Source organism: Carcharhinus amblyrhynchos, chromosome 30, assembly GCF_965287045.1.
Source record: "Carcharhinus amblyrhynchos chromosome 30, sCarAmb.v2.hapA, whole genome shotgun sequence".
Classification (NCBI taxonomy): Eukaryota; Metazoa; Chordata; class Chondrichthyes; order Carcharhiniformes; family Carcharhinidae; genus Carcharhinus; species Carcharhinus amblyrhynchos.
In genome coordinates this window covers 22,886,827-22,913,031 of record NC_137353.1, presented here as the reverse complement: position 1 = coordinate 22,913,031, position 26,205 = coordinate 22,886,827, and the positions used below count along the sequence as shown (strand labels likewise).

The window sequence follows — 26,205 nt, the reverse complement described above, 5'->3', positions numbered from 1 at the left end:
TCATTGCATTGTTAATGTAAGCCTACTTGTGACACAAATAAATAAATGAAACTAAAATGGCACAATGCATGAAGTTATCACTTTGTTAGGAAAAAAAAGCTTTTTTTATGTGAATAATGACAGACTGGACAAACATGAATTCAGAGGTGCCCAAAAATCTCAAAACGTTAACATGCAGGTACAGCAAGCAATTTGGAAGGTAAATGTCATGTTAGCTTTTGTTAGCAAGGGATTGAAATGTAAAGTCTTGCTACAATTATACAGGGCACTGATGAGGCCAAACCTGAAGTACTGAGTGCAGTTTTGGTGTACCCACTTATGGAAATGACACACCTCCCCTTGATAGAGTGTAACAAAGGTGCACTGGCCTATATCCTGGGATGAGGGGGATTGTCCTGTGAGGACAGATTGAGTAGACAAGGTCTTGAAACATATATTATAACATACAAAATTCTTAAGGGGTTTGACAGAGTGACACTGTTCTCTGGAATGGAGGATTCATAACTTCAGAATATGAGGTCAGCCATTTGGGACTGAGATGAGGAGAAATTTCTTCAAAGGGTCATGAATCATTGGAAATTTCTCCATTAGAGAGCTGTGGCTGCTCAGTTATTGAATATATATATATACAGCACAGAACACAATACATTTTTGGGTACTAGGGAATTAAGAGACATGGAAATAGTGTTGGAAGGCAAAGTTGAGATAGAAGAGAAGCTATGATCTCATTGAATGGTGGAGCTGGCTCAAAGGCCAAATGACCTAATCATGTTACTTCCTATGTTCATTGCCTATGCACTGAAACCCATGGTACCAAATTCATTTGCATAATGTAGAATCTAAATGGACACTTAACATCCACACTTAAAATGTCACCATTTACCCACTTCCCTGGGAATTTGTGCTATTTGTAGTCAGATATAGATATGTGGCTTTTTCTGCCCATTTACTTCAAGTACTCCCAGGTTAGGTAAAGGATAAATAAAGGTCCTGCTGAGCTTCCACTCTGCAACCTCAAAAGAACAGTGTGAGCTACATGAGTGTCTTGCTCTGCATCAGAAAAGGTTCTTTTTTTTCTTTGTATGGAGAATTTGTTGGCAGAAAATTGTAAGATTGAAGGTGGCCCAAAAGTTAAATTAATGGGTTGCAGCCAGTTAGTGGGATTGATGTCCTGGTGTGGCTCTGGATTGCTAGCATGTTTCACCTGGTATCATATCAAGTGCTACAATTAGCATTAGTGCACCCTGGCTGAGGGGCACAGGAAATCATCCAAAGTTCCTCCTCAAGATCACTGTCAAAACCACCCTTTAGCTGTGATCACCTCCTGTGGTTGAATAATTGCAAATATTAGTGTTCTTGAGAAAAATTACATGTAACAGCAAGAGACGAGTGTCCCCATGGAACTGTGCTCTAGCATCTGTCAAAGCCTAGCACAGAGGCAAGAAAATTGCCAACTGCTTAGTCCTGAAAGTACTGATCGTGATGGGGTACGTGATACTAACTCTTACCTCCGAGTACAGCGAGTCTGCTATGTCCATCTTTTGCATCTTGTAAAACACGTTGGCCATATGGAAATACCCGCCAGATGTGTGAACATCAGATGCACTAAACACCTGAGTAGCATGGTAAATCTGGCGAGAATAAATTTCTGCATTTAGTTTCTTTCAAGTGGGAAATTAATCAGCTTTATAGTGCAGCATACATTCTTCATTGTGTTTTATCTTAACATTAGGGGAGGCGATGGCCTAGTGATATTATCGCTGGACTATTAATCCAGAAACTCACCTAATCTTCTGGGAACTTGGGTTTGAATCCCACCACGGCAGATGCTGGAATTTGAATTCAATAAAAAAATCTGGAATTAAAAATCTACTGATGACCATGAAACCATTGTCGATTGTCGGAAAATCCCATCTGGTTCACTAATGTCCTTTAGGGAAGGAAATCTGCCATCCTTACCCGGTCTGGCTTGCATGTAACTCCACAGCTACAGCAATGTGGTTGACTCTCAACTGAGCTCGGGCAACTAGAGATGGGTAATAAATGCTGGCCAGCCAATGACATCCATGTCCCGTGAATGAATTTTTAAAAAAATTACCTTGACGATATTTCTATTAGCAATAATATTTTATGTTGGGCTGAAATGGCAATGGACAAGCAGAATGACTTCTAAAAATGTGATGCAATTTGAAATCTTTTAATTTAAAAAAAAAATCATCTTGCTTGTGTCAGTCAAAAGGAGTGAGTGGATTTTTGATATGTATGGTGAGATCATAACCCAATTACATCAGGACAAAACATCAATTTGCACATCTCTGAATGTACGTAACTTTCTAACTCCGGGGGCGGGGGGGGAGGTGGTGCGGGTGCTGGTGCTGGTGAAGTGTCCACTGCTCAGCAGGCAGCTTGCAACACAAAAAAAACTCCTAAATATAGGGTAGCAATGCAAATAGGTTAAGATATTTCGCCTCAGAATTTTCAATGATTCTCTCAACTAGACAAGGATTACTGCCTCCATGATCAAATATCTGCTGCCATTATCTCGGATGACGAGTCAGTGTTACTCCCAGATCTCTGCTACTGTCAGCAATTTAGAATGTGGTAAGGAGAAAATTAGAGGGGGGATTTGAAAAAACAAAATGTCATATGTCGCGCACATGTATGCTGTATTTCAAATTTCAACATCTGCAAAAGCTGAGCTGAAAACTCAGCTGTTCTCTAACTCTAAGCTACTTACATCATCAGCAAAGTACCAGAGTGCTTTCTCATTGTCGCTTTTGGCTGTGTACAAGAGGCCCAAGTTTCGGTACAATTTATATCGGATGGCATTAACACACTCTGTGGTTCTCATCACTGTCCACTGAGCTTGAGAGAGGTATTCTTCTGCTTCATCTAACCGTCTAAGGCCTGAGCAACATTCAGAACATAAAAACTTTACATTACTAATTGAACATTAATACAACTGTTACTGAACTTATTTGTTATGTGCAAGTGTTCCGGGAGCCACATTCCACAGCTGCACTACAGACTGATGTGATATGTACAGACCAGTTCAATCCAATCCCTCTATTGTACAAGGTAAGATAGCAAAATTACAAAGTTTCTGACCTTTCCAAGTTCAAAGTTAATATTAATAACATCTGGGAACCAAAAGACAACAAACATATAGCATGGTGGTAATAAGTAGCCGTGAGTAGATCATTTTAGATCAAGTTAGAAGACCCTGGCCGTCTGCCCAATGACAAGTATTTTTAGTCTTATCTTTGATGTGTATTAATTGTAGCTATGCCACTCCCCAGTCACCCCCAGTTCTGTGCATTATCATCATCATCATTTCTGCTCCCCCACCCCAACTCCAGTCTCCCCCAGCATCAATGTGTTTGGGCTGTAAAAAAAAATGCTAGATCTGCCTGAAAATTAATACACGGTTTAGTGGTCAAATTCCTTCAGAATTCTTCCTCTCTGCAATTCGATGGAGGTTCTATTTTTAAGATTTATTCGTCGGACATGGATGTTGCTGGCTGGCCAGCATTTATTGCCCATCCCTAGTTGCCCGAGGACAGTTGAGAGTCAACCACATTGCTGTGGCTCTGGAGTCACGAGTAGGCCAGACCAGGTAAGGATGGCAGATTTCTTTCCCTATAGGACATTAGTCTGGGAAAGGATGTGTAGACAGTTTGTCATGTTGAGATCAAAAAGGAGATTTTGGGGTTCTTGAGAAACATTAAGGTAGACAAGTCTCCAGGGCCTGATGGGGTATACCCCAGAATACTGAGAGAGGCAAGGGAGGAAATTGCTGGAGCCTTGACAGAAATCTTTGTATCCTCACTGGCTACAGGGGAGGTCAGTAAGTAGTCTCACAACACCAGGTTGTGTTTATCCCAGTCCAATGCTGGCATCTCCACATCATGACTACAGGGGAGGTCCCAGAGGATTGGAGAATAGCCAATGTTGTTCCTTTGTTTAAGGAGGGTAGCAAGAATAATCCAGGTAATTACAGGCCAGTGAGCCTTACATCAGTGGTAGGGAAATTATTGGAGAGGATTCTTCAAGACAGGCTTTATTCCCATTTGGAAATAAGTGGACATACTAGTAAGAGGCAACATGGTTTTGTGAAGGGGAGGTTGTGTCTCATGAACTTGATTGAGTTTTTCAAGGAAGTGATGAATATGATTGAGGGTAGGGCAGTGGATGTTGTCTACATGGACTTCAGTAAGGCCTTTGACAAGGTCTCTCATGGCAGACTGGTGCAGAAGGTGAAGTCGCAAGGGATCAGAGGTGAGCTGGCAAGGTGGATATAAAACTGGCTCGGTCAAAGAAGACAGAGGGTAGCAATAGAAGGGTGCGTTTCTGAATGGAGGGCTGTGACAAGTGGTGTTCCTCAGGGATCAGTGCAGAGACCTTCGCTGTTTGTAACATATATATATACATATATGATTTGGAGGAAAATGTAAGTGGATTGATTAGTAAGTTTGCGGACGACACAAAGGTTGGTGGATTTGCAGATAGTGATGAGGACCATCAGAGGATATCGCAGAATATAGATCAGTTGGAAACTTGGGCGGAGAGGTGGCAGATGGAGTTTAATCCTGACAAAAGTGAGGTAAAGCATTTTGGAAGGTCTAACACAGATAGGAAATATATAGTAAATGGCAGAACCCTTCAAAGTAGTGATAGGCAAAGGGACCTGGGTGCACAGGTACACAGGTCACTGAAAGTGGCAATGCAGGTGGAGAAGGTAGTTGAGAAGGTAGTCAAGAAGGCATATGGTATGCTTGCCTTCATCGGCTGGGGTATTGAGTTTAAAAATTGGCAAGTCACGTTGCAGTTTTATAGAAACTTAGTTAAGCCGCACTTGGAATATGGTGTTCAATTCTGGTTGTCACACTACCAGAAGGATGTTAAGGCTTTGGAGAGGGTACAGAAAAGATTTACCAGGACGCTGCTTGGTATGGAGGGCATTAGCTATGAGGAGAGGTTGGAGAAACTTGGTTTGTTCTCATTGGAGCGATGGAGGTTGAGGGGTGACCTGATAGAAGTCTACAAGATTATAACAGGCATGGGCAGAGTGGATAGTCAGAAGCTTTCTCCCAGAGTGGAAGAATCAATTATGAGGGGGGCATAGGTTTAAGGTGCGATTTTTTTTTTAACAGTAGTGGGTGCCTGGAACCCGTTGCCGGGGGAGATAGTGGAAGCGGATACGGTAGTGAATTTTAAGGGGTGTCTTGACAAGTACATGAATAGGATGGGAATAGAGGGGATATGGTCCCCGGAAGGGTAGGGGGTTTTAGTTAAGTTGGGCAGCATAGTTGGTGCAGGCTTGGAGGGCCAAAAGGCCTGTTCCTGTGTTGTAATCTTCTTTGTTCTAGTGAACCAGGTGGATTTTTCTGTTAATTGATAATGGTTTCATGGTCATCAGTAGATTCTTAATTCCAGATTTTTTTAAAATTCAATTCAAATTCCACAATCTGCCACAGCAGGATTCAAACCCAAATTCCCAGAAATGAATGACTAAATATGTAGTTTCCATTTACGTTATGATGGCAGAAGAAATCCCTAGGAAATTCACCTTCCTAAGGAATTATGGAAGGGGCAGAAATGACTCTTAATGTATTACTTAAAAAAAACCGCAACCTTCCTTTCAATAGAAGTAAAGTTCATTGAGGATCCCATTGTAGAAATGATAAAACTCAAAATTCCAAGCTGAAATTGACAAAGCTAAATACTGGCTAGCTCCTTATTAAATTCACTCCATAAGTCATTAAGCAGACCCACAGCCATCCTCAGCAATAAGTTGGGAGTTGGGACTTCTTGTTGAAGTTGAAGTTGTACAAGACATTGGTAAGGCCACACTTGGAATCCTGTGTGCAGTTTTGGTCACCCTATTATAGAAAAGATATTATTAAACTAGAAAGAGTGCAGAAAAGATTTACTAGGTCTACTAAGACTCAATGGTTTGGGTTATAAGGAGAGGCTGGGACTTTTCTCTCTGAACCATAGGAGGCTGAGGGGTGATCTTATAGAGGTCCACAAAATAATGAGGGGCACAGATCAGTTAGACAGTCAATATCTTTTCTCAAAAGTAGGGGAGCCTAAAACTAGAAGGCATAGGTTTAAAGTGAGAGGGGAGAGATACGAAAGTATGTAGAGGGACAATTTTTTCACACAGAGGGTGGTGAGTGTCTGGAACAAGCTGCCAGAGGTAGTGGTAGAGACAGGTACAATTTTGTCTTTTAAAAAGCATTTAGTAGTTACATGGATAAAATGGGTATAGAGGGATATAGGCCAAATGCGGGCAATTGGGATTAGCTTAGGGACTTTAAAAAAAAAAGTGGCACGGACAAGTTGGGCTATAGGGCCTGTTTCCATGCTGTAAGTCTCTATGATTCTATGACACTATAACAAATCATCGATCATAGAATTAGGAAAAATAATGAGGCAAGATCAATGCTACTCGTAGCATTGGTGGCACAGTGGTTAGCACTATTGCCTCACAGGATCAGGGCCTGGGTTCAATTCTGGTCTCAGGTGACTGTATGGAGTTTGCACATTCTCCCCGTGTCTGCATGGGTTTCCTCCGGATGCTCCGGTTTCCTCTGACAGTCCAAAGATGTGCAAGTTAGGTTGATCAGCCATGCTAAATTGCTCCTTAGTGTGTCAGGGAATTAGGAAGTTTATGACAATAAGACCTGTTGTCGATGCAGGCTTGATGGGCCAAATGCCCTTCTGCACTATAAATTCTATGATGTATCCCAGATCCACACCCACACTAACGCAAACCAATAGCTTTCACTGTCTACCATTTGAGAAAATATTTCACAGTTAATCTTTTGATTTCTCCCCTGCAGAAAAGTTGAAATTCATCTCATTTCAGTGATCCAATTTGCTGGAATCATTACCCTCTCCTTCTCAATCAGTAGATCAGTAGCAACTCCCCTCCCCTCCTTTTCCAACCTCAACATGCTGACCAGAAATTTCAGCGATCCCAAGAACCAGCGTTAAAACAACGGATGCTCAAAAATGCACTACAAATTAATTGTCAAAAATGAAAGTATAGAATATTAGAAATGGGCCATAGGAAATAGGCACAGGAATAGGCTGTTTGACCCTCGAGCCTGTTCCGCCATAGAATCACACCTGACCTGACATTCCTTAATCCATCTTTCTGCCCTTTTCCCGTAATCCTTGATTTCCTTACTGATCAAAAATCTATCTATCTCAGCCTTAGATATACACAAGGATTCTGCCCCCGCAGCTCTCTGTGGCAAGGAGTTTCAACAACTACAACTGTCTGAGACATGAAATTTCTCCTCATCTCCATATTAAATTGGTGTCCCTTTATTCTGAGGCTATACATTCTGGTCCTAGATTTCCCAATGGGAGAAAACATCCTCTCAGTATTTACCCTGTCAAGTCCCTAAAGAAACCCACACATTTCAATGAGATCACCTCTTGTTCTTCTAAATTCCAATGAGTAGAATCCCAGCCTGTTTCACCTTTCCTCATAAGACAATCCCTCCATAGTGGGGATTATCCTAGTGAACCTTCTCTGAACTGTTCCAATGAAATAATACCTTTCCTTAAATAAGGGGACCAAAACTGTTAATAGTACTCCAGATGTGGTCTGCCAATACTTTATACAGTTGCAGCAAAATTTCCCTACTTTTATACTCCAATCCCCTTGAAATAAGGGTCAATATTTCATTACCCTTCCTGATTACCTGCTGCACCTGTGTGCCAGCTTCCTGTGTTTTGTGCACAAGAACCACAAGTCCTATTATGTTGCAGCTTTCTGCAGATAATTGTAACTCTTTGATCTTCCCTAACAATCAAGATAAGAAACTCCTAGCTCTTGGACAAACAAACATGAATTCCTCGTACATACACTGTAGAAATTGATCGTGACTTCCTTCAACCCCGTGAGCACAAAAATCCTTTCCTTTGAGATGGAACAACATGTCTCTTCCAGTCTCTCACCTGGATGCAAGCCAGTGCCACCCATGCCCAAGCTGAAAACATTCCTTCTACAACAACCCTACCATGTGAGAAAGAAAATGCCCTTCTCAAGGTGGAATTAGGCCCAGGTATACTGCAGAGCTTTTTATCCTATGTTTCCTCATGGCTTCAACTATGGCTCAGTCAAATCCCATTCTAGGACCTGAAGAGAAATTTTCAATTCACAGTTCTTTGCAAATTTTCACAAACGTTTGTATGAAAAGTGTTTCTGAAATCATGGCCGATTGGCCTGGCTCCATATGAAATGTTACAGAGTCATTGAGGTTTATAGCATGGAAACAGGCCCTTTGGCCCAACTTGTCCATACTGCTTTTTTTTAATGCGCTCCTTGTTCTGGACTGAACCACCAGAGTAATAGTTTCTCTCTACTGACCTTATCATCTCAATTAACCATCTTAAACATTTCAGTTAGAACACTCTTTAATCTTCTTTGACCGTCTCTCAGCGGAGGATGACTTGCTTCCACTCTGGAGAGATAGGTTTTGTGGTGGCTCCAATTCTGGCGCCACAGACTTGGCCACAGGTTTAGCAGGTGATTTTGATGAGGTGTGTGGGACGCTCTGGATTCTGCGTTCTCATCCCATTGTTTATGCTTTGCCTCTGTGTGCTCCACCCAGTGACATTTGAGGTAATTGTGCATTCTAAGGCAAGCGATTGCCACACATTGATGGGGATGCTGCATTTATTTAGAGAGGCTTTCAGTGTGTCCATGTAGCATTTCCTCTGCCCTCTTTGTAATCGCCTGCCATTGTGGAATAGAGTACTTGTTTAGGGAGTCCTGTGTCAGGCATGGGGACAAAGTGGCCACTCATTGCAGCTGGTCGAGGATGATGAGTGCATCAATATGGGGGATATTGGCCTGGGAGAGGACACTCGTGTTGGTACGGCTTTCCTGCCAGTGGATTTGCAGGATTTTGCGGAGGCAATGTTGGTGATATCTCTCCAGGGATTTCAGATGTCTGCTGTACATTGTCCATGTTTCTGATTCATAAAGGAGGGTGGGAACCACAGCTGTTCGGTAGATCATGAGCTTGGTGCTGGATTTGAGATCTTGGTTGTCAAACGCTCTGTTCCCCAGGCATCCAAAGACTGCACTGGCGCACTGAAGTCAATGTTAGATTTCACCGTTGATGTCTGTTTGTGCGAGAGGAAGCTCCCTAGATGTGGAAAACTATCCACATTGTCAAAGGGCTCACTGTGGATCTTGATGGTCGGGGAGCAGTTTTGTTGGCAGAAATGGACTGGTAGAGATACTTTGTTTTCGGGATGTTTAGTCTTAGGCTCAATTTCTCATATGCCACAGTGAATACATAGAAGGTGGTTTGTAGTTCAGCCTCTGAATGTGTGTGCACACATGCATCACCTGCGTACTGCAGCTCATTGACAGAAGTTGGGGTGATCTTGATTCTGGCCTGGGGGCATTAGAGATTGAATAGCTTCCTGTTTGTCAGGTAGGTTAGCTCCACTCCAGCTGGGAGATTCAAGGTGATGGGGTGGAGTGTTGCTTGAGGAAGATGGAGAAGAGTGTTGGTGCAATGATGTAGCCCTGTTTGACCCCAGTTTGCACTTGCATTGGGTCTGGAGTGGTTCTGTTGGAGACAATCATGGCTTGCATGTCATCGTGCAGCAGGCAGAAATGGTGACGAATTTCTGTGGGCAGCAGTGAAGTGAATAGTGTCCCTGCCTCTGAACCAGAAGCTCCAAGTTTGAGTCCCAATCCAGGACTTGCTAACAAAGAAGTTGTGTTCATGATGTAGCCAAACAGGTTGATTATCAACCTGTAATTCCTTTCAACATGCCAATGGCAGATTAGGAGAGAATCCTTGTCAGCTATTGCTAATACAGAATGGTGTTCCTCAAGTTATAGCCTCTGGCAACCTGGTCGAGGGAAAACAACTGCTTGTGCTTTGTCTGCTTCATGTGACACCAGACACAGGAATGTTCTAAATTAATCTTCTATACTCAACTGTATAAATCTATGGACCTTGTAATCATAATTTTTTTAGCCAAAACTGCACTACTCTAGGAATGGGTAGCTTTACATCGCTATATCATAGAATCCTTAAAGTGAATTAAAGGATCCCTACAGTGCAAAAAAAAAAGCCACCTAGCCCATTGAGTCTGCACTGATTCTCTGAAAGAGCATCTGACCAAGGCTCTCTGCTCTATCCTTGTAACTCCACACATTTACCATGGCTAATCCACATAACCTATACATCTTTGGACTGTGGGAGGAAATCAAAGAATCTGGAGGAAATCCATGCAGACGTGGAAAGAACGTGCAAACTTCACACACACAGTCACCAAAGACCGGAATTGAAGCTGGGTCCCTAGCCTGGTGAGGCAGAAGTGCTAACCACTGTGCCAGCATGCCACTCATAACTTCCATTCCTTTATGCCTCGCTAAATATTTTTAAGACACGGGTTGATGGGTTTTTGATAGGAGAGGGGATTAAGGGTTATGGGGAGAGGGCGGGAAAGTGGAACTGAGCAGCGACAGATCAGCCATGATCTTATTGAATGGCGGGGCAGGCTCGAAGGGCTGGATGGCCTACTCCTGCTCCTATTTCCTATTTCTTATTATATTCCATCCCCCATAAGATAAAGAGATAAACTGTTTAAATTATTTTTGTATCTATCCAACAGCAGTGGTGGCACAGTGGTTAGCACTGCTGCCTCACTGCGCCAGGGACCCAGGTTTGATTCCTGGCTTGGGTCACTGTTTGTGTGGGGTTTGCACATTCTCCCTGTGTCTGCATGAGTTTCTTCTGGGTGCTCTGGTTTCCCCCCATAGTCTGAAAGACTTGCTGGTTAGGTGCACTGGCCCTGCTACATTCTCTCTGTGTACGCAAACCGGGCTCAGGGTGTGGCAACTGGGGGATTTTCACAGTAACTTCATTGCAGTATTAATGTAAGCCTACTTGTGACAATAAATAAGCTTCAGCTGTTGGTGATTTCTGTTCTTGGATTACTAAATCTCTGCTCTTCCACAAGTTCTGAGCTTCTTGCCAATTACAAAGTAATCTGATCTATTTTTCTTATGTCCAAATTGGATGATCTGATACAGTTCACGCTGACACGTTTAATAATTGTACCGTTCTACACAAGTGACAAACTCCCAATAACACAAAAAGCATTCTTACCAATACTGGCCTCTGCCAAGAGTAACTGAGATGGCACTAGTTCAGCAGAGTTGCTGCCGTAAACAGCAGTTGCAAAGCGCAGAGACTGCAAGGCTCCAGGAATCGCTTCCTCATGTTTACCCTCAAAAAGAAGCTTCTGGGCCACTGTTCGTGTCAGATTAATGAGGTGTTTCTGTAAAACAGCAAAACTATTAGACAAATGTGAAACATCAGTATTAAATTCTGAGAATTCTGTGATCCATGGAATGACACAAGAACATACAAATAAAGAGCAGGAATCGGCCATTTGGCCTGTTGTGCCATTTAATAAGGTCATGGCTGATCCAATAGTAACCTCCACTAACCTATCACCCTCTGCTTACCAAGAATCTATCTAGCTCTGCCTTAAAAATCTTCAAAGACTATGCCACCACCAGCTTTTCAGGAAGAGTTCCAAAGAACCCTCAGAGAAAAAATTTCACCATGTCTTAATGTTAATGTTAAAGAGAAAACATCCTCTCCACATCCACCCTATGAAGACCCCTCAGGATCTTATATGTTTCAATCAAATTATCTTTTACCCTTCTAATTAATTTAGCATCGCAACCAGTTAATAGAACTACTGACAAACATCAGACAGCCAATTAAATTTTATTCCAATTTAGTTACTGCCTCCCTTGAAAGCTTTTCTATGTATACCAGTCAGGCAGCACTCCATTACTACAGAAAGTGGCATTTGTCAAGTGTAAGTTTCAACTCATACTTTAATGCAGGGACGTTCTGGCCAATTGTACTGTTCCAAAAATGGATGGCAAACATACTCAGTGTCAGAGAGTCATAGAATTCTACAGCACAAAAAAGGACCCTTTGGTCCATCATGTCTGTGCCAGCCATCAAACACCCATCTATTCGTATCCCATATTCCAGAAATTGCTTCATAGTCTCACATGCTATGGCATTTCAAGTGCTCATTCTTAAATGTTATGAGAGTTCCTGCCTCCTCTTTCAAGCAGTGAGCTCCAAATTCCCACCATCTTCTAGGAGAAAAAGATTTTCCTCAAATCCCCTTTAACTCTTCTGCCCCTTACTTTAAATCTGTAGCCCCTGGTTACTAACCCTCTACTAAGGGGAACAAAAACTTTCCTAGCTACTCTATCTTTGCCCCTCATAATTTTGTATACCTCAGTGAGGTCTCTCCCACCCCCCAGCCTTCTCGGCTCCAAGGAAAACAATCCCAGCCTAACCAGCCTCTCTGTATAGTTGAAATGCTTCAGCCCAGGCAACCTCCTGGTGAATCTCTTTTGTACCTTCTCTTCCTTCCATGGTGTGGCAACCATAACTGCACACTCCAGCTGTGGCCTAATAGGTGTTCTATACAACTCCGTCATAACCTCCCTGCTCTTATATTCTGTGTTTCAACTAATAAAAGCAAGTGTCCCATATGCCTTGTTCACCACCTTATCTACCTGTCCTGCTGCCTTCAGAGCTCTACAAATACGCACCCTAATGTTTCTCTGGTCCTCTTCAAACTTACTGATCATAGCTCCCACATTCACGTCTAGATCATTAATATATACTACAAGCAGCAAGGGACCCAGCACCGATCCCTGCAGTATACCAACGGACACAGGCTTCTGGTCACAAAAGAAACCTTTGACCAACACCCACTGCTTCCTACCACAAAGCCAATTTTGGATCCAATTTGCCAAATTGCCCTGGATAGCACAAACTCTTACCTTCTTGATCAGTGTTACTCGGGACCTTGTCAGAAGCCTTACTGAAGTCTATGTGTGGACCACATCAACTGCACTGCCCTCATCTACACACCAAGTCACCTCCTCAAAAAATTCAATCAAATTTGTTAGACATGATCTTCCCCTGACAAAGCCATGCTGACTAACTTTGATTAATCCTTGCCTCTCCAAGTGGAAATTAATTTTATCCCATGAAACTATTTCCAATAATTTCCCTCCCACTGATATTGGCCTATAATTACCTGTTTTTTTTCCCCTACTTCCCTTCTTGAATAATGATACCACATTAGCTGCCCTCCAGTCCTTTGGCATCTCTCCTGTAGTCAGGGAGGATTTGAAAATTGGCGTTAGAGCCCCTGCAAACTGCAGCCTTGCCTCCCACAACAATCAGGGATACATCTCATGTGTGTCTGGGGATTTATCCACTTTCAATCCCGCTAAAACTGCTCACACCTCCTCCCTCTCAATTCTAGTCAGTTCAATGATATCACAATCCCTCTTCTTCCTGCTTTCTATACATTCAATATCTTTCTCTAAAGTGAACACAGAAGCAAAATACTCATTTGCTACTTCACCTATATCTTTTAGCTCCACACACAGATTGCCGCTTTGGTCCCTAATGAGCATACTCTTTCCCTGGTGACCCTCTTGCCCTTAATATATTTACAAAACACCTTGTGATTTTCCCTTATTTGACCTACCAGTGTTTTCTCATGCCACTTCTTCACTTTCCAAAATTTTAAAAAATACCTTCCTGCACGTTCTATAGTCTTATAGGGCAACCACTATTTTGAGTGCCTGTATCTGCCATAAGCCTCCCTTTTTTTATCCTTATCCAATCCTATATATCCCTCGACATCCAAGGTTCTTTGGAATTTTGGTCCCACCCTTTACCTCTACTGTTCTCTATCTCTTTTTTGAATGACTCCCACCACCCTGATGTGCATTTTCATAGAGGCAGCAGCTCACAGTCCACTTTGGTCAGATCCTGTCTTACCACATTAAAATTGGCCTTCCCCCAATTCAGAAGCTTTATTTCTGTTCTATCTTTGTCCTTTCCCATAATTACGTTAAATCTTATCAAATTATGGTCACTGTCACCAAAATGCTTCCCCCCACCCCCCGCCACAGACCCTTCTACAAGCTGTAGAAAATGGAGAAAGAATAGCTAACTGAATCAATATGAAAGCTCCTTAATAATTTTGTAAAAGGGTATTATAAACTCAAAATGTTAACTCTTATTCTCTCTCCCACAGATGCTGCCAGACCTGTTAGGTTCATCCAGCATTTTCTGTTTTTGCTTAATGTTTACCTGTCTCTGGATCATCTGCTCCTCATTGTGCTTTCTCTCTTTTGCAGAACTGAGGAATGTTGGTGCCGTACGTATTGGAATTAGGAGCTGGCAAATCTTCTCATGGATCCCATTCCAGTCTGCCTCTTGGTGTGCTACATCACTGACAAAACACAATAACAGGCACATAATATTGATTGGCAATCCTTAAAAAAAAAAGCAAGTTACACATGTTGTCACAGCCTCACCGATACAAACATTGTGCATGGAATTTTCCCATAATTTGAGAGTGCCAGGCTCTGACTGAAAACGACATGTTTTCTCCAGATGCAGAGCTGAGTTTTCAGAAGAGATCTTGAGCCGCTCTGACAAAAAAAATCAGGCGTGTGGTTTACAAAATCAATCTGGAGGGAGGGGGCCTGATCGAACCAGCAAGACTTGATCCACAGAGATCTGAATGCCAACTGTAAAGGGTGCATTGATCAGCACTGAAGTTAAACTTCACCTCCCCCCAGGTAACAATCATTAGGGGCCTTCTTCCCCTATCCCCATAGCCAACAACCACTGTGAAGGTACTGTCAGTGTTCCACCCACTGCCCGTTCCTCCCCCTATGCCTGCAATTTTGGCCCCTCAATGGCCTCAGTACACTCTACCCCATTCATGACATGTGGGAAACTACCCTCCCCACCTGGTGCCAAGGCCCCCCACCCCAGGGGTTATACATATCTTTGCACCCCCAGGGGGTGGGGATTCCCCCTGATTGATTCATGTTTTTAAACAGCTTTTGTAAACCTTGCCAATGTGATGTCATGTCAGCAAGTTTTGAATATCCAGTGAGGGGGGAATCATGTGGAAAGGGTGGCTTGGTACTAACATTAAAATTTATGTTGCAACATGAAAATGAGGTTCTCACTTTTTGTGGGCATGAATCTCATAACATTACTGGCGAGGGGCATGAAAAATAAGGAAACAATTGCCTGTAAGAATCACATTTCCCGATTCTTGCCATATTTTCCACCTGGGTCGCCATTCTCACTGATGGCTAATGAAAATTGTCCCATTGCCAATCTAGTGAAAGAACTTTATTTATATTGTGTTTTACCCTATCCCTCAGAAATGTCCCAGTGCACACCCAAAGAATATATTGTGGTAATCAGTATTGCTATGTAGATAATTGCGAGTTGGTTTGCATATAGCAATATTCTACAAATAGAATGAGATAAATGACTGGTGAATCTGTTTTTCATGTGGCTGAGGGTGAAATTTTGGCTAAAACCCTTTGCTTTTCTTTGAAACAATGTCCAAGAGATCTTTTAACATCCAACAGAACAACTGAATCAGATGGCTTGGTCCCTGTGAAACACCTCAGACAATATGATGTGTGTTCAATGTGCATTGAAATGCCAGCCTAAATTAATTCCCAAATCCTACAGTGAATTTACAACAACTTATTTCAAAGGCAAGATACTACCAACCTAGCCAAGCTGACATTTGAATATGGTAGGATATGGGCTTATCCCTTCAAATCTACATTCAGTTCCTGATCTCAAAGTTGGCATTGTACAAAAGCACTTAAAAAAACTCTGGTGATTCTACTTGGATGGAGAAACTAGAGCCAGAATCAGGAGTCACAGATAACCTAAAAAGGAGGTCAAACTCATAAATGATTTTAAAGTAAGCTTAACAGATAGGAAAAACATTTAACCCACAGTTTAGTGGTTCTGGAGGTTAAACGCCTGGATGGTGCAGAGTGAGTGTGGATTTCTGTAGCTTATTCGTTTTTATCCGGGGTGTTAGGAAGTTCTTTCCCTGGTCTCCCTCACTCTTCTCAGGTCTTCATCAGAAGCAGGCAGCTGCCTGATGATGACTGCCCCTTCAACCCAATGTACCTATTAGTATACTTTATTTCTTGGAGACCGTTGTTTACTCACTGTCAATCACTTTGAGTAGCTCTGACCAAAGAGCAGTGTTGTTGGAGCAGCACTCATCCAGGCAAGTGGAGAATATTCCCATCACACTTCTGATTTGTGCCTTGTAGATGGCGGACAGGCTTTGGTGAGTTAGGTGGGGAGTTACTTGCTGCAGGGTTCCTAGCCTCTGACCTGCTCTTGTAGCCACACTTACACTCTGGATGTTACCAACCTCTATCTATCACTTTGGCTTGAGGTCATCACCAAGCTCATCTCTTGCTGGGTACCATTTGGTTACTCATGTTTGACACATGTGTGTATAAGAGGGTACACAAGGTGCCACAAGAGTTCCTACTATCAGTTTAGAAATTTCTTAGTCTTTGTTTTATCTCAGCTTCTGATTGCTAGGAATTGTTTGTGTTTTTCCAGAGAGAAAAACAGCCTTCTGCCAGATGGTCTCTTACTGTGCCCGCTAAATCTATAATAGTTTGAAAAGTACAATTTCTTACACCGCAGAGCACTTGCGTCTGCAAATCAGTTCTGAATAACACCTGCATAAGTCTGGAAATGAAAGTCAGCAGTTCACCTCTCATGAATAGGCACTGCATGATGCAAGGGAGATGAAAAGAACCAAAATGAAAACCGGAGAGAGCAACCACACTGCATTTGACACTGAAGTGGAAATTTTAAAGAAGTCATTTGTAGGTAAACATCACTGGCTAGGCCAGCATTTATTGCCCATCACTAATTGCCTTTGAGAAGGTGGTGGTGAGCTGTCTTCTTGAACCATTACAGATCCTACGGTGTCGGTACACTCACAGTGCTGTTAGGGAGGGAATTCCAGGATTTTGACAATTGACATTGAAAGAACAGCGATTTATTTCCAAGTCAGGATGGTGAGTGACTTGGAGGGGAATGTCTAGGTGGTGGTGTTCATGTGTGCCTCTTGCCTTTACCTTTCTAAATAATAGTGGTTATTGGTTTGGACCCTTGCCTAAGGAACCTTAAAGTTAATCCTGTAGGTGGTACACACTGCTGCTATTGTGCATCTGTGGTAGAGGGAGTAAATGTTTATGGTTGGTCTGCCAATCAAGCAGGCTGCTTTCTCCTTCTTGGTGTCAAGCTTCTTGAGTGTTGTTGGAGCTGTCACCCATTCAGGCAAGTGGAGAATATTCTATCACACTTCTGACTTATGCCTTGTAGATGGTGGACAGGCTTTGGGGAGTTAGGTGGCGAGTTACTTGCTGCAGGATTCCTAGCCTCTGACCTGCTCTTGTAGCCACAATACTTAAATGATTAGTCCTGTTCAGTTTCTGGTCAGCCCCAGGATGTTGATAGTGGGGAATTTAGAAATGGTAATGCCACTGAGTGTCCAGTGGAGATGGTTAGATCCTCTCTTGTTGGAGATGGTCATTGCCTGACACCTATGTGGTATGAACTTTACTTGCCACTTGTCAGCCCAAGTCTGGATATTCTCCACGTCTTGCTGCGTTTGTAAATAGATTGCATCAATATCTGAGAAGTCGCGAATGGTGCTGAAAATAGTGCAATCATCAGCAAATATCCCCTTTCTGACCTTATGACAGTAGGCAGGTCATTGATGAAGCAGTTAAAGATGGTTGGGTCTAGGACACTACCCTGAGAAACTCCTGCAGTGATCTCCTGGAATTGAGATGATTCACCTCCAACTACTACAACCATCTTCCTTTATATCAGATATGACTCCAACCAGCAGAAAGACCTTCCCCCTCCCCCCTTTGATTTCAATTTTTCCAGGTGGTCTTGATGCCACTCAGTCAAATGCTGCCTTGATGCCGAGGGTAGGTATTCTCACCTCACCTCTGGAATTCAGCTGTTTTGTCCATGTTTGAACCAAGGCTAAAATGAGGTCATGAGCTGAGTAGCCCTGGTGGAATCTAAATTGAACATCGGTGAGCAGGTTATTGCTGAGCAATATGACAATGCTTGCATGAGGGTCAGTGGTAGATGTGGTGAGTTAGGTGCTTGAAAGGTTGCTACAGAGATAAGTAAGTGTTTTTGTAATGGAGAACTCTGCTTGAGTTTGTAGAGGGTGCTGAGACTGAACAATACTGTTAAGCCTGAAGTAGTGATAAGGAAAGGGGAGTGTTTGTATTGATAATAGATAGTAGTTGGAGCTCCCCACAGCTTAACTGCACAAAAAGTGCAACTAATCAAAGACTAGGCAGAGATAATAGAGACTGAAGGAGGTTAAGAAATAGCAATACCAGATGATATTGCAAAAGGGTGGCATTTATACGTGAAAGATATTGAGGGATTGCTAAAGTGCGAGTTTCAGTGAAGTTGGGAAGAAAAGCTATTGGTAGGAATGGTATAAAGTCAAAATTAGATAAGTATGAATGGAATTAAGTGAAGAGAGTGTCATCAAAACAGAGTAGCAGAGTGATATCATCACTGGATTAGTAACGCAGAGGTACAGGCTTAATGCTCTGGTGATGCCTGTTCAAATCTCACTATGGTAACATAATAAGGACTCAAAAGTTTATAGAAATATAAAAGTTAGGAGAAACATTACATTGGAGGAGAGTAGTGCGACAGTCTGTATCAAAGGCTGCATAGAGATTAAGAAGGATAATGTTATGTTGTTTGAAGGATATAAATTTAATTAGAATACATAATGGGGAAGAATGGACACGGATTTTAGAGGCAGCAATACATTTCACTCATGGAAAGGTTAGAGTTTGACAATCGTTTGTAGGGTGAGTTTTGGAGCTTTACTCACCAGTAGTAAGTCACTCTACACTGGGAGCACATTACATAGGCGGTTTTCTGGCACATCTCACACTCTAGTTTGACTCCCTTGGGATTGGAGAGCGGATAAATGGGAGAGCTGAGCATCTCGGTGCACAGCCCTTCGCACGAAAACCTCTCAGCTTCTAGCTGTGCTGCGGTTGCTAGGGACTTCTGGCCCGTTGCTAAGACCTCTGACTCCTGAACCCAGGAGCACTTGTTAATGCTTCCTCCCCTCAACAAATAGCTTTTAACACAAACCCATGAGTTAATAAATAAATAAATAGATAGGAGACAAAGCTAAAGATGAAAGTGTCCTTTGTGCCGGAGCTTTGACCAAGGTTCTCTACAGCCATGGGTGGGTGCTGGGGAAGGGGGGAACTTGTTAGCGGGCGGGGAAGCCGGACACTGATTGAAGGCGGACGAGTTGTAATGGCGGCGGCGGCGGAGAGTGAGCCGGAGTGGAGCGGCTTTTTCTCCAACTGCGTGCCGCCGCCCAATGCGGAGAGCTCGGCCGCGGCCATGGCCGAGTTCGCGGTGCGACACGCCGCCCAGGGCCGCCGGGTGGTGCTGGTGACCTCGGGCGGCACCAAGGTGCCGCTGGAGTCGCGGACCGTCCGCTTCTTGGACAACTTCAGCAGCGGCTGGCGCGGCGCCGTGTCGGTGGAGTACTTCCTCGGCCTGGGCTACGCCGCGATCTTCCTGCACCGTCAGCGCTCCCTCTACCCCTTCTCCCGGCGCTACTCCGGCCTCAACATCCTGGACGCGCTGAAGGCCGTGCTGGAAGTGGGAACCACCTGCTGGCGGGTGGAGGCTGACCAGACGGTGCTGCCCGACATCGTGCCGGTGCTGCAGCGCTATGTGGCCGTGCGGGAGGCTGGACTGCTGCTCCCCATCGAATTCAGCACCTTATCCGACTACCTGTACCTGCTAAGGGCGGCGGCTCAGGCGCTCAACCCCATCGGTAGGGAAATAAAGCAAATACTCGGGTATAGCAGCGCAGCGGTCACCCACCTCCGGCTGCACTGATTAATTTGTAAATATATACCGCTGAGTGTTAATTCAGATATGATCCATTCAATTTTGAGCTGCAATTGTTTGCCTAGCCTATTGATCACACAATGACATTGTATATTTGTACCGAGTCAGCATCTTTCCAGATCTACGAACAAGTCCCAGAATATTAGAGGAAGCAGACAGGAACTTCCTCTAACAATCCATTGAATAGTTCCATTTATTTCAAAACAGCCAAGGTCAATTAACCACAAAACTTTTCAGGGGCTCAACAGAGCAGACGTTGAGAAAATTGTTTCCCTTGGCTAGAAGGTCTGTTTTTGGGGGCGGGGAGAGGTGGAGGAAGAGGATCAATGTCTCGGATTAATGGGTCAGTCGTTTAGGACTGAGTTGAAGAGAAATTTCTTCATTCAGACGGTTGTGCATCTTTACATTCTCTACAGCATAGAGTTATGGATGCTGAGTCATCGCGTATTTTCAAGACGGGAGATCAGATTTTTGGATCCTGAGAAAGTATGGGGATAGCACAGAAGGGGGGTCGATGCTGGGGCCTCAGCTATTTACCATTTATATAGATGATCTGGAGGAGGGAACCGAGTGTATGGTGTCGAAATTTGCTGCTGACACCAAGATTGGTGGAACGGCAAATTGCGCGGAGGGTGTGGAGAGTCTGCAGAAGGATTTAGATAGGCTGGGCGAATGGGCCAGGAACTGGCAAATGGAATTTAATGTTGGCAAATGCGAGGTGGTCCACTTTAGTAGGAATAATGGTAGGAAGGACTATTACTTACGTGGCGAAAAACTGCAGCAGGCGATGGTGCAGAGGGACCTCGGGGTCCTTGTGCATGAGTCGCAAAAACCCAGCCAGCAGGTGGTCAGGAAGGCGAATGGGATGCTGGCCTTCATAGCGAGGGGGATTGAATATAAAAGTAGGGAGGTCTTGCTGCAGCTGTATAGGGCATTGGTGAGGCCGCAGCTGGAGAACTGTGTGCAGTTTTGGTCGCCGTACTTTCGCAAGGATATTTTGGCCTTGGAGGGAGTGCAGAGGAGGTTTACTAGGCTGATACCGAAGTTGAGGGGGTTGAGCTATGAGGAGAGGCTGAATAAACTAGGCTTGTACTCGTTAGAGTTTAGAAGAATGAGGGGAGATCTCATTGTGACATATAAGATGATGAATGGGATGGATAGGATAGAGGTGGAGCGACTCTTCCTGCTCAGAAAGGACAGTAGGGCTAGGGGGCACAGCCTCAAGATAAAGGGGGGGCGGTTTAGAACGGAGTTGAGGAGGAACTTCTTCACTCAAAGGGTGGTGAATCTCTGGAATTCTCTGCCCGTTGAGGTGGTGGAGGCTGCCTCGCTAAATATTTTTAAGACGCGGGTTGATGGGTTTTTGATGAGCGAGGGGATTAAGGGTTATGGGGAGAGGGCGGGAATGTGGAACTGAGCCACGACAGATCAGCCATGATCTTATTGAATGGCGGGGCAGGCTCGAAGGGCTGGATGGCCTACTCCTGCTCCTATTTCTTATGTTAAAGTAAGGTAGAAAGATCAGTTGTGATCTTATGGAACAGGCTCAAAGAGCCAAATGGCCTACCAGAGCACCTGTTTAATATGCTCATCTGTTGTAAATCAGAGGCCTGGCCTGGCCTACCAATTTGGAGACATGAGTTTCAAACCTGCCAGAATGACTGGGGAATTTCAAATGGATTTATATTAAATCTGTACTATCAATACTCTGAGTGCCAGATTGTTTTAAAAACCCATCTGGTTCAATAATGTCCTTTAGGGAAGGAAATATGCTGTCAGTGTGTGGCTGATCTATAACTCTTGACCTATAGCAGTGTTACTTAACAGCTTTCTGAAATGGGCTAGCAAGCCACTCAGTTCTATTGTGTGGTGACCAAAGATAATTAAAAATGGGCAATAAATGACTGTCAGTGACATCCTCATTCACTAAGATTTTAGTGATGAGGTGAATGTGAGAAATTTTCAAATATAAGATATTTTATATTTGAACTGAATGTTTGCGATTTCTTCCAACTAAAATTAGGACGGCAAAAGCCATTGTATTCTGTCCTTAGCAGAAACTTTGTTCCCTATCCACCAATACTCTTCCTGGCTACGCTCAGGCCCAACTGGATTGTTCATTTGATGTTGTATTTAACCTTGAGATTAGTTCTGACTACAGAATGCAAATATTTACGGTGCAGGAAGCCATTTAGCCTGTTGTCTGTGCCAGCAGCCTGCAAAGAGAAGCACAACTTGCCCCTGCCCTCTACCTTTTCCCTGTAAAATTCTCTTTATTGGAATTATTCCAATTCCATGTTGAAAGCCATGATTGAAATTTGCCTCCACTGTTGTGCATTCCAGATCCTAACCACTCATTGCATAGAAGTTTTTCCTCGTGTTTTATGCTATTTTGCCATTCACTTTTTATTCATTCTCAATCCTTAAACTGTTTGAACAGTTTCTTACTCTTTGTCAAGGTCCCTCATGATTTTAAACATCTCCAGCAAATCTTCTCTCAACCATCTCCAAGGAGAACAGCCTCAGCTTCTCCAGTTTGTCCAAATAACTGAAATCCCTCAAATCTTGTTTCTAGTTCCTTCACATCCCTTCCAGTGTCAGTGTCCAGATTTAGACTTAATAGTCCGGTTGAGTAAGAGGTTTTATAGAAGTTCACCATAACTTCCTTGCTTTTATACTGGTATGCCTCTACTAATAAACCCTGAAGTCCTATATGCCTTCAGTTGCTTTTTCAAACTGCCTTGCCACCTTCAACAATTTGTGCAATAAGTCATTGAAAACTAATGTGCAAGGGCAGCAAGCAATTAAGAAAGCAAATGTTTTGCCAGCCTTTTTTATGAGACTTTGAGTAGTCTACAATCATATGGAACCTCGGTTAAACTACACCTGGAATACTGTGTGCAGTTTTGGTCCCCTCACCTTAGGAAAGAAATAGTCAGGGGGAGTACAACAAACATTCACCAAACTTGTTCCTGTAATGGCAGCACTGTGTTATGAAGAGAGATTGGGGAAACTGTACCTGTAGAGTTTTGAAGAATGATTTTATTGAAATTGACAAAATATATGCAGCTATGATGTTACCCAGGTTGAGGAGCCTAGAACCAGGGGACACATTTCCAGGTAAAGGAACCATTTAGGACCAAGATAAGAAGATTTTCTACTTGAGGGTTGTGAATCTTTTGAAATCTGTACCCAGAGAGGGCTTTGGGAGCTCGGTCATTAAGTATGTTTAAGAGAGATTGACATTTTCCAAATAGCAATTACTAAGGGACATTGGGAAAAAGATGTTGAAGTGGATGACCAATATGATCATATTGAATGGCAAAGCAGGCTTGATGGGCTGAATGGCTTATTCCAGCATATATCTTCAGCTACCTCTGTTTCTGCAACCCCTGTAAAATTGTATCCTTTACTTTATGGTGCCTCTTCTCATTCTTCCTACCAAAATAAATACTCTGCATTCTACCCTTGTTAAACCTAAGCTCATGCAAAAATCCACTACCCTTATGCTAATATAAAATCATACTCACCCATCACCCCTATGTTGACTGACCTGCACTGACTGAGTTGAAGAACGGTAATTTTGAAATTCTCGTCCTTGTTTTCAAATTCCAATGTAGCTATTTTCAGCCTAACTACCATTGGAAATCTCTGCATTCCTCCAGTTCTGGCTTGTGTACCCTTTGTATGAATTGCTCCATCATTGGCAGCTATGTTTTCAGCACACATATGTAATAAGGATGAGTTTTTTAAACATAATATTGAGGACTGAATCTTGGTCAGGACACGGGGAAACCTCTTAGAAATAGTCAGTGGGATCTTTTGCATCCACTGGAGAAGATGGATCTCAGTTTATCATATGACCTGAAAGATGGCACCTCCAATAATGCAGCACAGTTATCTTGGGGCATGTACCAGCGAATAATACTACTTCAGAAAAAATGCAGCCTAGTCAAAACTGGAGAATATTTTGTTGAAAGCTGTTTGTTCTATTCAGATTTGCAGAGTATTGTATTCTCTACATTAACATGAACTGGGAGATTAATTTTAATACTTTTTCATTACAGCTGAAAATACATTTTGTTTCAGTAGTATTAAATTTGCATTAAATTCTGTCCACTTTCCCTGAGATTTCAATCAGATGTCATAGAATACTCTTTTAGTACAACAAGCTGAGTCACTTCATTACAGCTACAAACAATTGAAGCTTTTGACTTCACTGTATACTTACACTTCGTGCCAGTAGAGGCCAAGAGTCCTGATTTTTAGCTAGGTAGACCAGTGCTAAAAGAGCAGAGAACTAATGCCTGCAACTGGAATGTAATTGGTTCCATCTGTTCTGTAGGGTGAAAAATAACTTGCATACTGTTGGCTGTATTAAAATTTACAAGTCCAATTAGTCAATGGACAGGAAGATCTATTGTTTAACTTAAGTAGCCTTTATATTTCTAAAGGACATAGCGTCATGACATCACTGATTTGTAACTATTTTTGTTCTGCAGGACCAAAAGCTATGTTTTACCTTGCAGCAGCCGTGTCGGATTTTTTCATTCCTGCCTCGGAGATGCCAGAACACAAAATCCAATCAGGTGTTAGCCCTCTGCAGGTGAGTGGGAGATGGACTATCCTTAGTATTATGAGGACTATTTGTTTAACCATTAGTGAAAGCCCCTTCATGCCTGCTGGGCATTTGTGCAATTTTCTATTTTCCATTAAGAGAACTGCCTCTTGAAGTATAGAGAATTTTTAAAACAAAGTGGCTGTTCTTGGAGAAAGTCTTGCAATTGTATGTGTACATATAATGCAAGCTTTGTTTTCCTAGGCTTATTGAATGTCAGAATCTGATTTGTTTTTTAAAAGCTAACTATGCAAATAGTTCCCAAGATGCTTACCCCTCTCGTGAAAGACTGGGCTCCTCAGGCATTTGTTACATCTTTCAAGTTGGAGACTGATCCTTCACAGCTGGTTGCACGAGCACGTAAAGCTTTAGAAACTTACAGACATCAGGTTGTGGTTGCCAACGTCCTTGAAACACGGAGGGTGTTTGTTGTCATAGTAACTGCCGATTCTGAAACTAACCTGGCACTTTCAGAAAATGAAGTGAAGCAACACCATGAAATTGAAGAGAAGATCGTGACACACTTGAGTGACTGCCACACTAATTTTATTGAGAAAAGCAACAATCCTACATGTGACCCTTGATGCAAAATAAGTTAATTGTATAAAAGTGGAACAAGCTATTAAAATGTTACTTTTTTTTAAGAAAAACTTGGCATTTATGAATAAAGCCAGCTGGGAAATCTGGCATTATGCTTAATAAAGATTTTTAAAAACATGCACTAATGTATGTAGTTTGGGCTATTAGACTTGGCTTCTGACTACATTAAAATTTCCTCCATAAGCTATCATGAACTAATAAAAAGGTACAACAGAGAAGTGTGTACTATTTTACACCTGGAATGGGAAATACAGAACTTTTCTGTAACACTTTTCAGTGTCAAAGGCACATAACTACAATGAGTGATGGCTATTTAATCTATGTATCTTTTGAATTAATTTCTGGTGCAGGTGGTTGATGGACTCAATAATTACAGCAAATTATTGGAACAAGAAAAAACTTTTTATTAATATTGTTGGTGAATTCACTGGATAACTGGAACCAAATTTTGTAGCAGAGATCTAGCTTTCACAAACATGAGCAGAAAAAGTTGTAGGGATTTCTTGATCCCAAATTGAAATAAAATTGAGTGATGTATATTAATTATACCATTTGTGATTTCTCATTTGGTAACTATTACCAATCCACATCAGTACATTTACAGGCATGTGATACTTAGTTGTAGCAAATGTTCATTCAATTCAGTCAGGTGGGATTAAAACTTCCCTCTTCTCCTGTACGTACTGATTCATTGTAGAAAAGAGCCTCTTCCTATTCTGTTAGCTAGCAACATTCACTTTCTAGACTAAATCCAGTCCTTTACAGCCAAAGTTTACATACCCTTCATTGAAACTGACAACAAAGATGGCACAGTGGTTAGCACTGCTGCCTTACAGCACCAATGACCCAGGTTACCATCCATGTGGGTCAATTCTCCCTCAGTGTACCAGGTGCCAGAGTGTGGTGACTGGGGAATTTTCACAGTAACCTCACTGCAGTGCTAATGTAAGCTTACTTATGACAAATACTTCTGATTTTAAATTATCCTACGCTACCATTGAAGATCTTCTGCTCATTCCAGTAGCAGCTGAATTACAAGAAAGTGTATTGATTAAAGTTCAGGACAAAACTGGGCTTAGCTGT

General features: G+C 42.6%; 2 protein-coding genes across 3 annotated transcripts in view; one reads left to right on the top strand and one right to left on the bottom strand.

The window, feature by feature from the left end:
* Window positions 1-20,061, bottom strand: part of zmynd12 (zinc finger, MYND-type containing 12) — a 33,514-nt gene extending 13,453 nt beyond the window's left edge. Inside the window, exons 1-5 of one of the 2 annotated variants that reach the window (XM_080215263.1) lie at window positions 20,005-20,061; window positions 14,205-14,346; window positions 11,160-11,331; window positions 2,738-2,907; window positions 1,509-1,631 (exon numbers count right to left, since the gene is read on the bottom strand). In XM_080215263.1, the coding sequence (XP_080071389.1) occupies window positions 1,509-1,631; window positions 2,738-2,907; window positions 11,160-11,331; window positions 14,205-14,346; window positions 20,005-20,015 (618 nt within the window). In that variant the 5' untranslated portion in view covers window positions 20,016-20,061. Of the gene's footprint in view, window positions 1-1,508; window positions 1,632-2,737; window positions 2,908-11,159; window positions 11,332-14,204; window positions 14,347-18,855; window positions 19,218-20,004 lie in introns of those variants that run through there. The other variant, XM_080215262.1, reaches the window with a different exon arrangement.
* Window positions 19,234-25,670, top strand: ppcs (phosphopantothenoylcysteine synthetase). The gene is made up of 3 exons (XM_080215264.1): window positions 19,234-19,827; window positions 24,407-24,510; window positions 24,765-25,670. Exons 1-3 carry the CDS (start codon window positions 19,296-19,298, stop codon window positions 25,104-25,106), a joined length of 978 nt encoding a protein of 325 aa, XP_080071390.1. The 5' UTR covers window positions 19,234-19,295; the 3' UTR covers window positions 25,107-25,670.
* Window positions 25,671-26,205: the final 535 nt, after the last annotated feature.

Coding starts and splice junctions, on each gene's coding strand:
- ppcs (XM_080215264.1), top strand. CDS start 19,296: ATGGCGGCGGCGGCGGAGAGTGAGCCGGAGTGGAGCGGCTTTTTCTCC. Junction 19,828..24,406: donor TCAGGCGCTCAACCCCATCG/GTAGGGAAATAA, acceptor TTTGTTCTGCAG/GACCAAAAGCTATGTTTTAC. Junction 24,511..24,764: donor CAGGTGTTAGCCCTCTGCAG/GTGAGTGGGAGA, acceptor GTTTTTTAAAAG/CTAACTATGCAAATAGTTCC.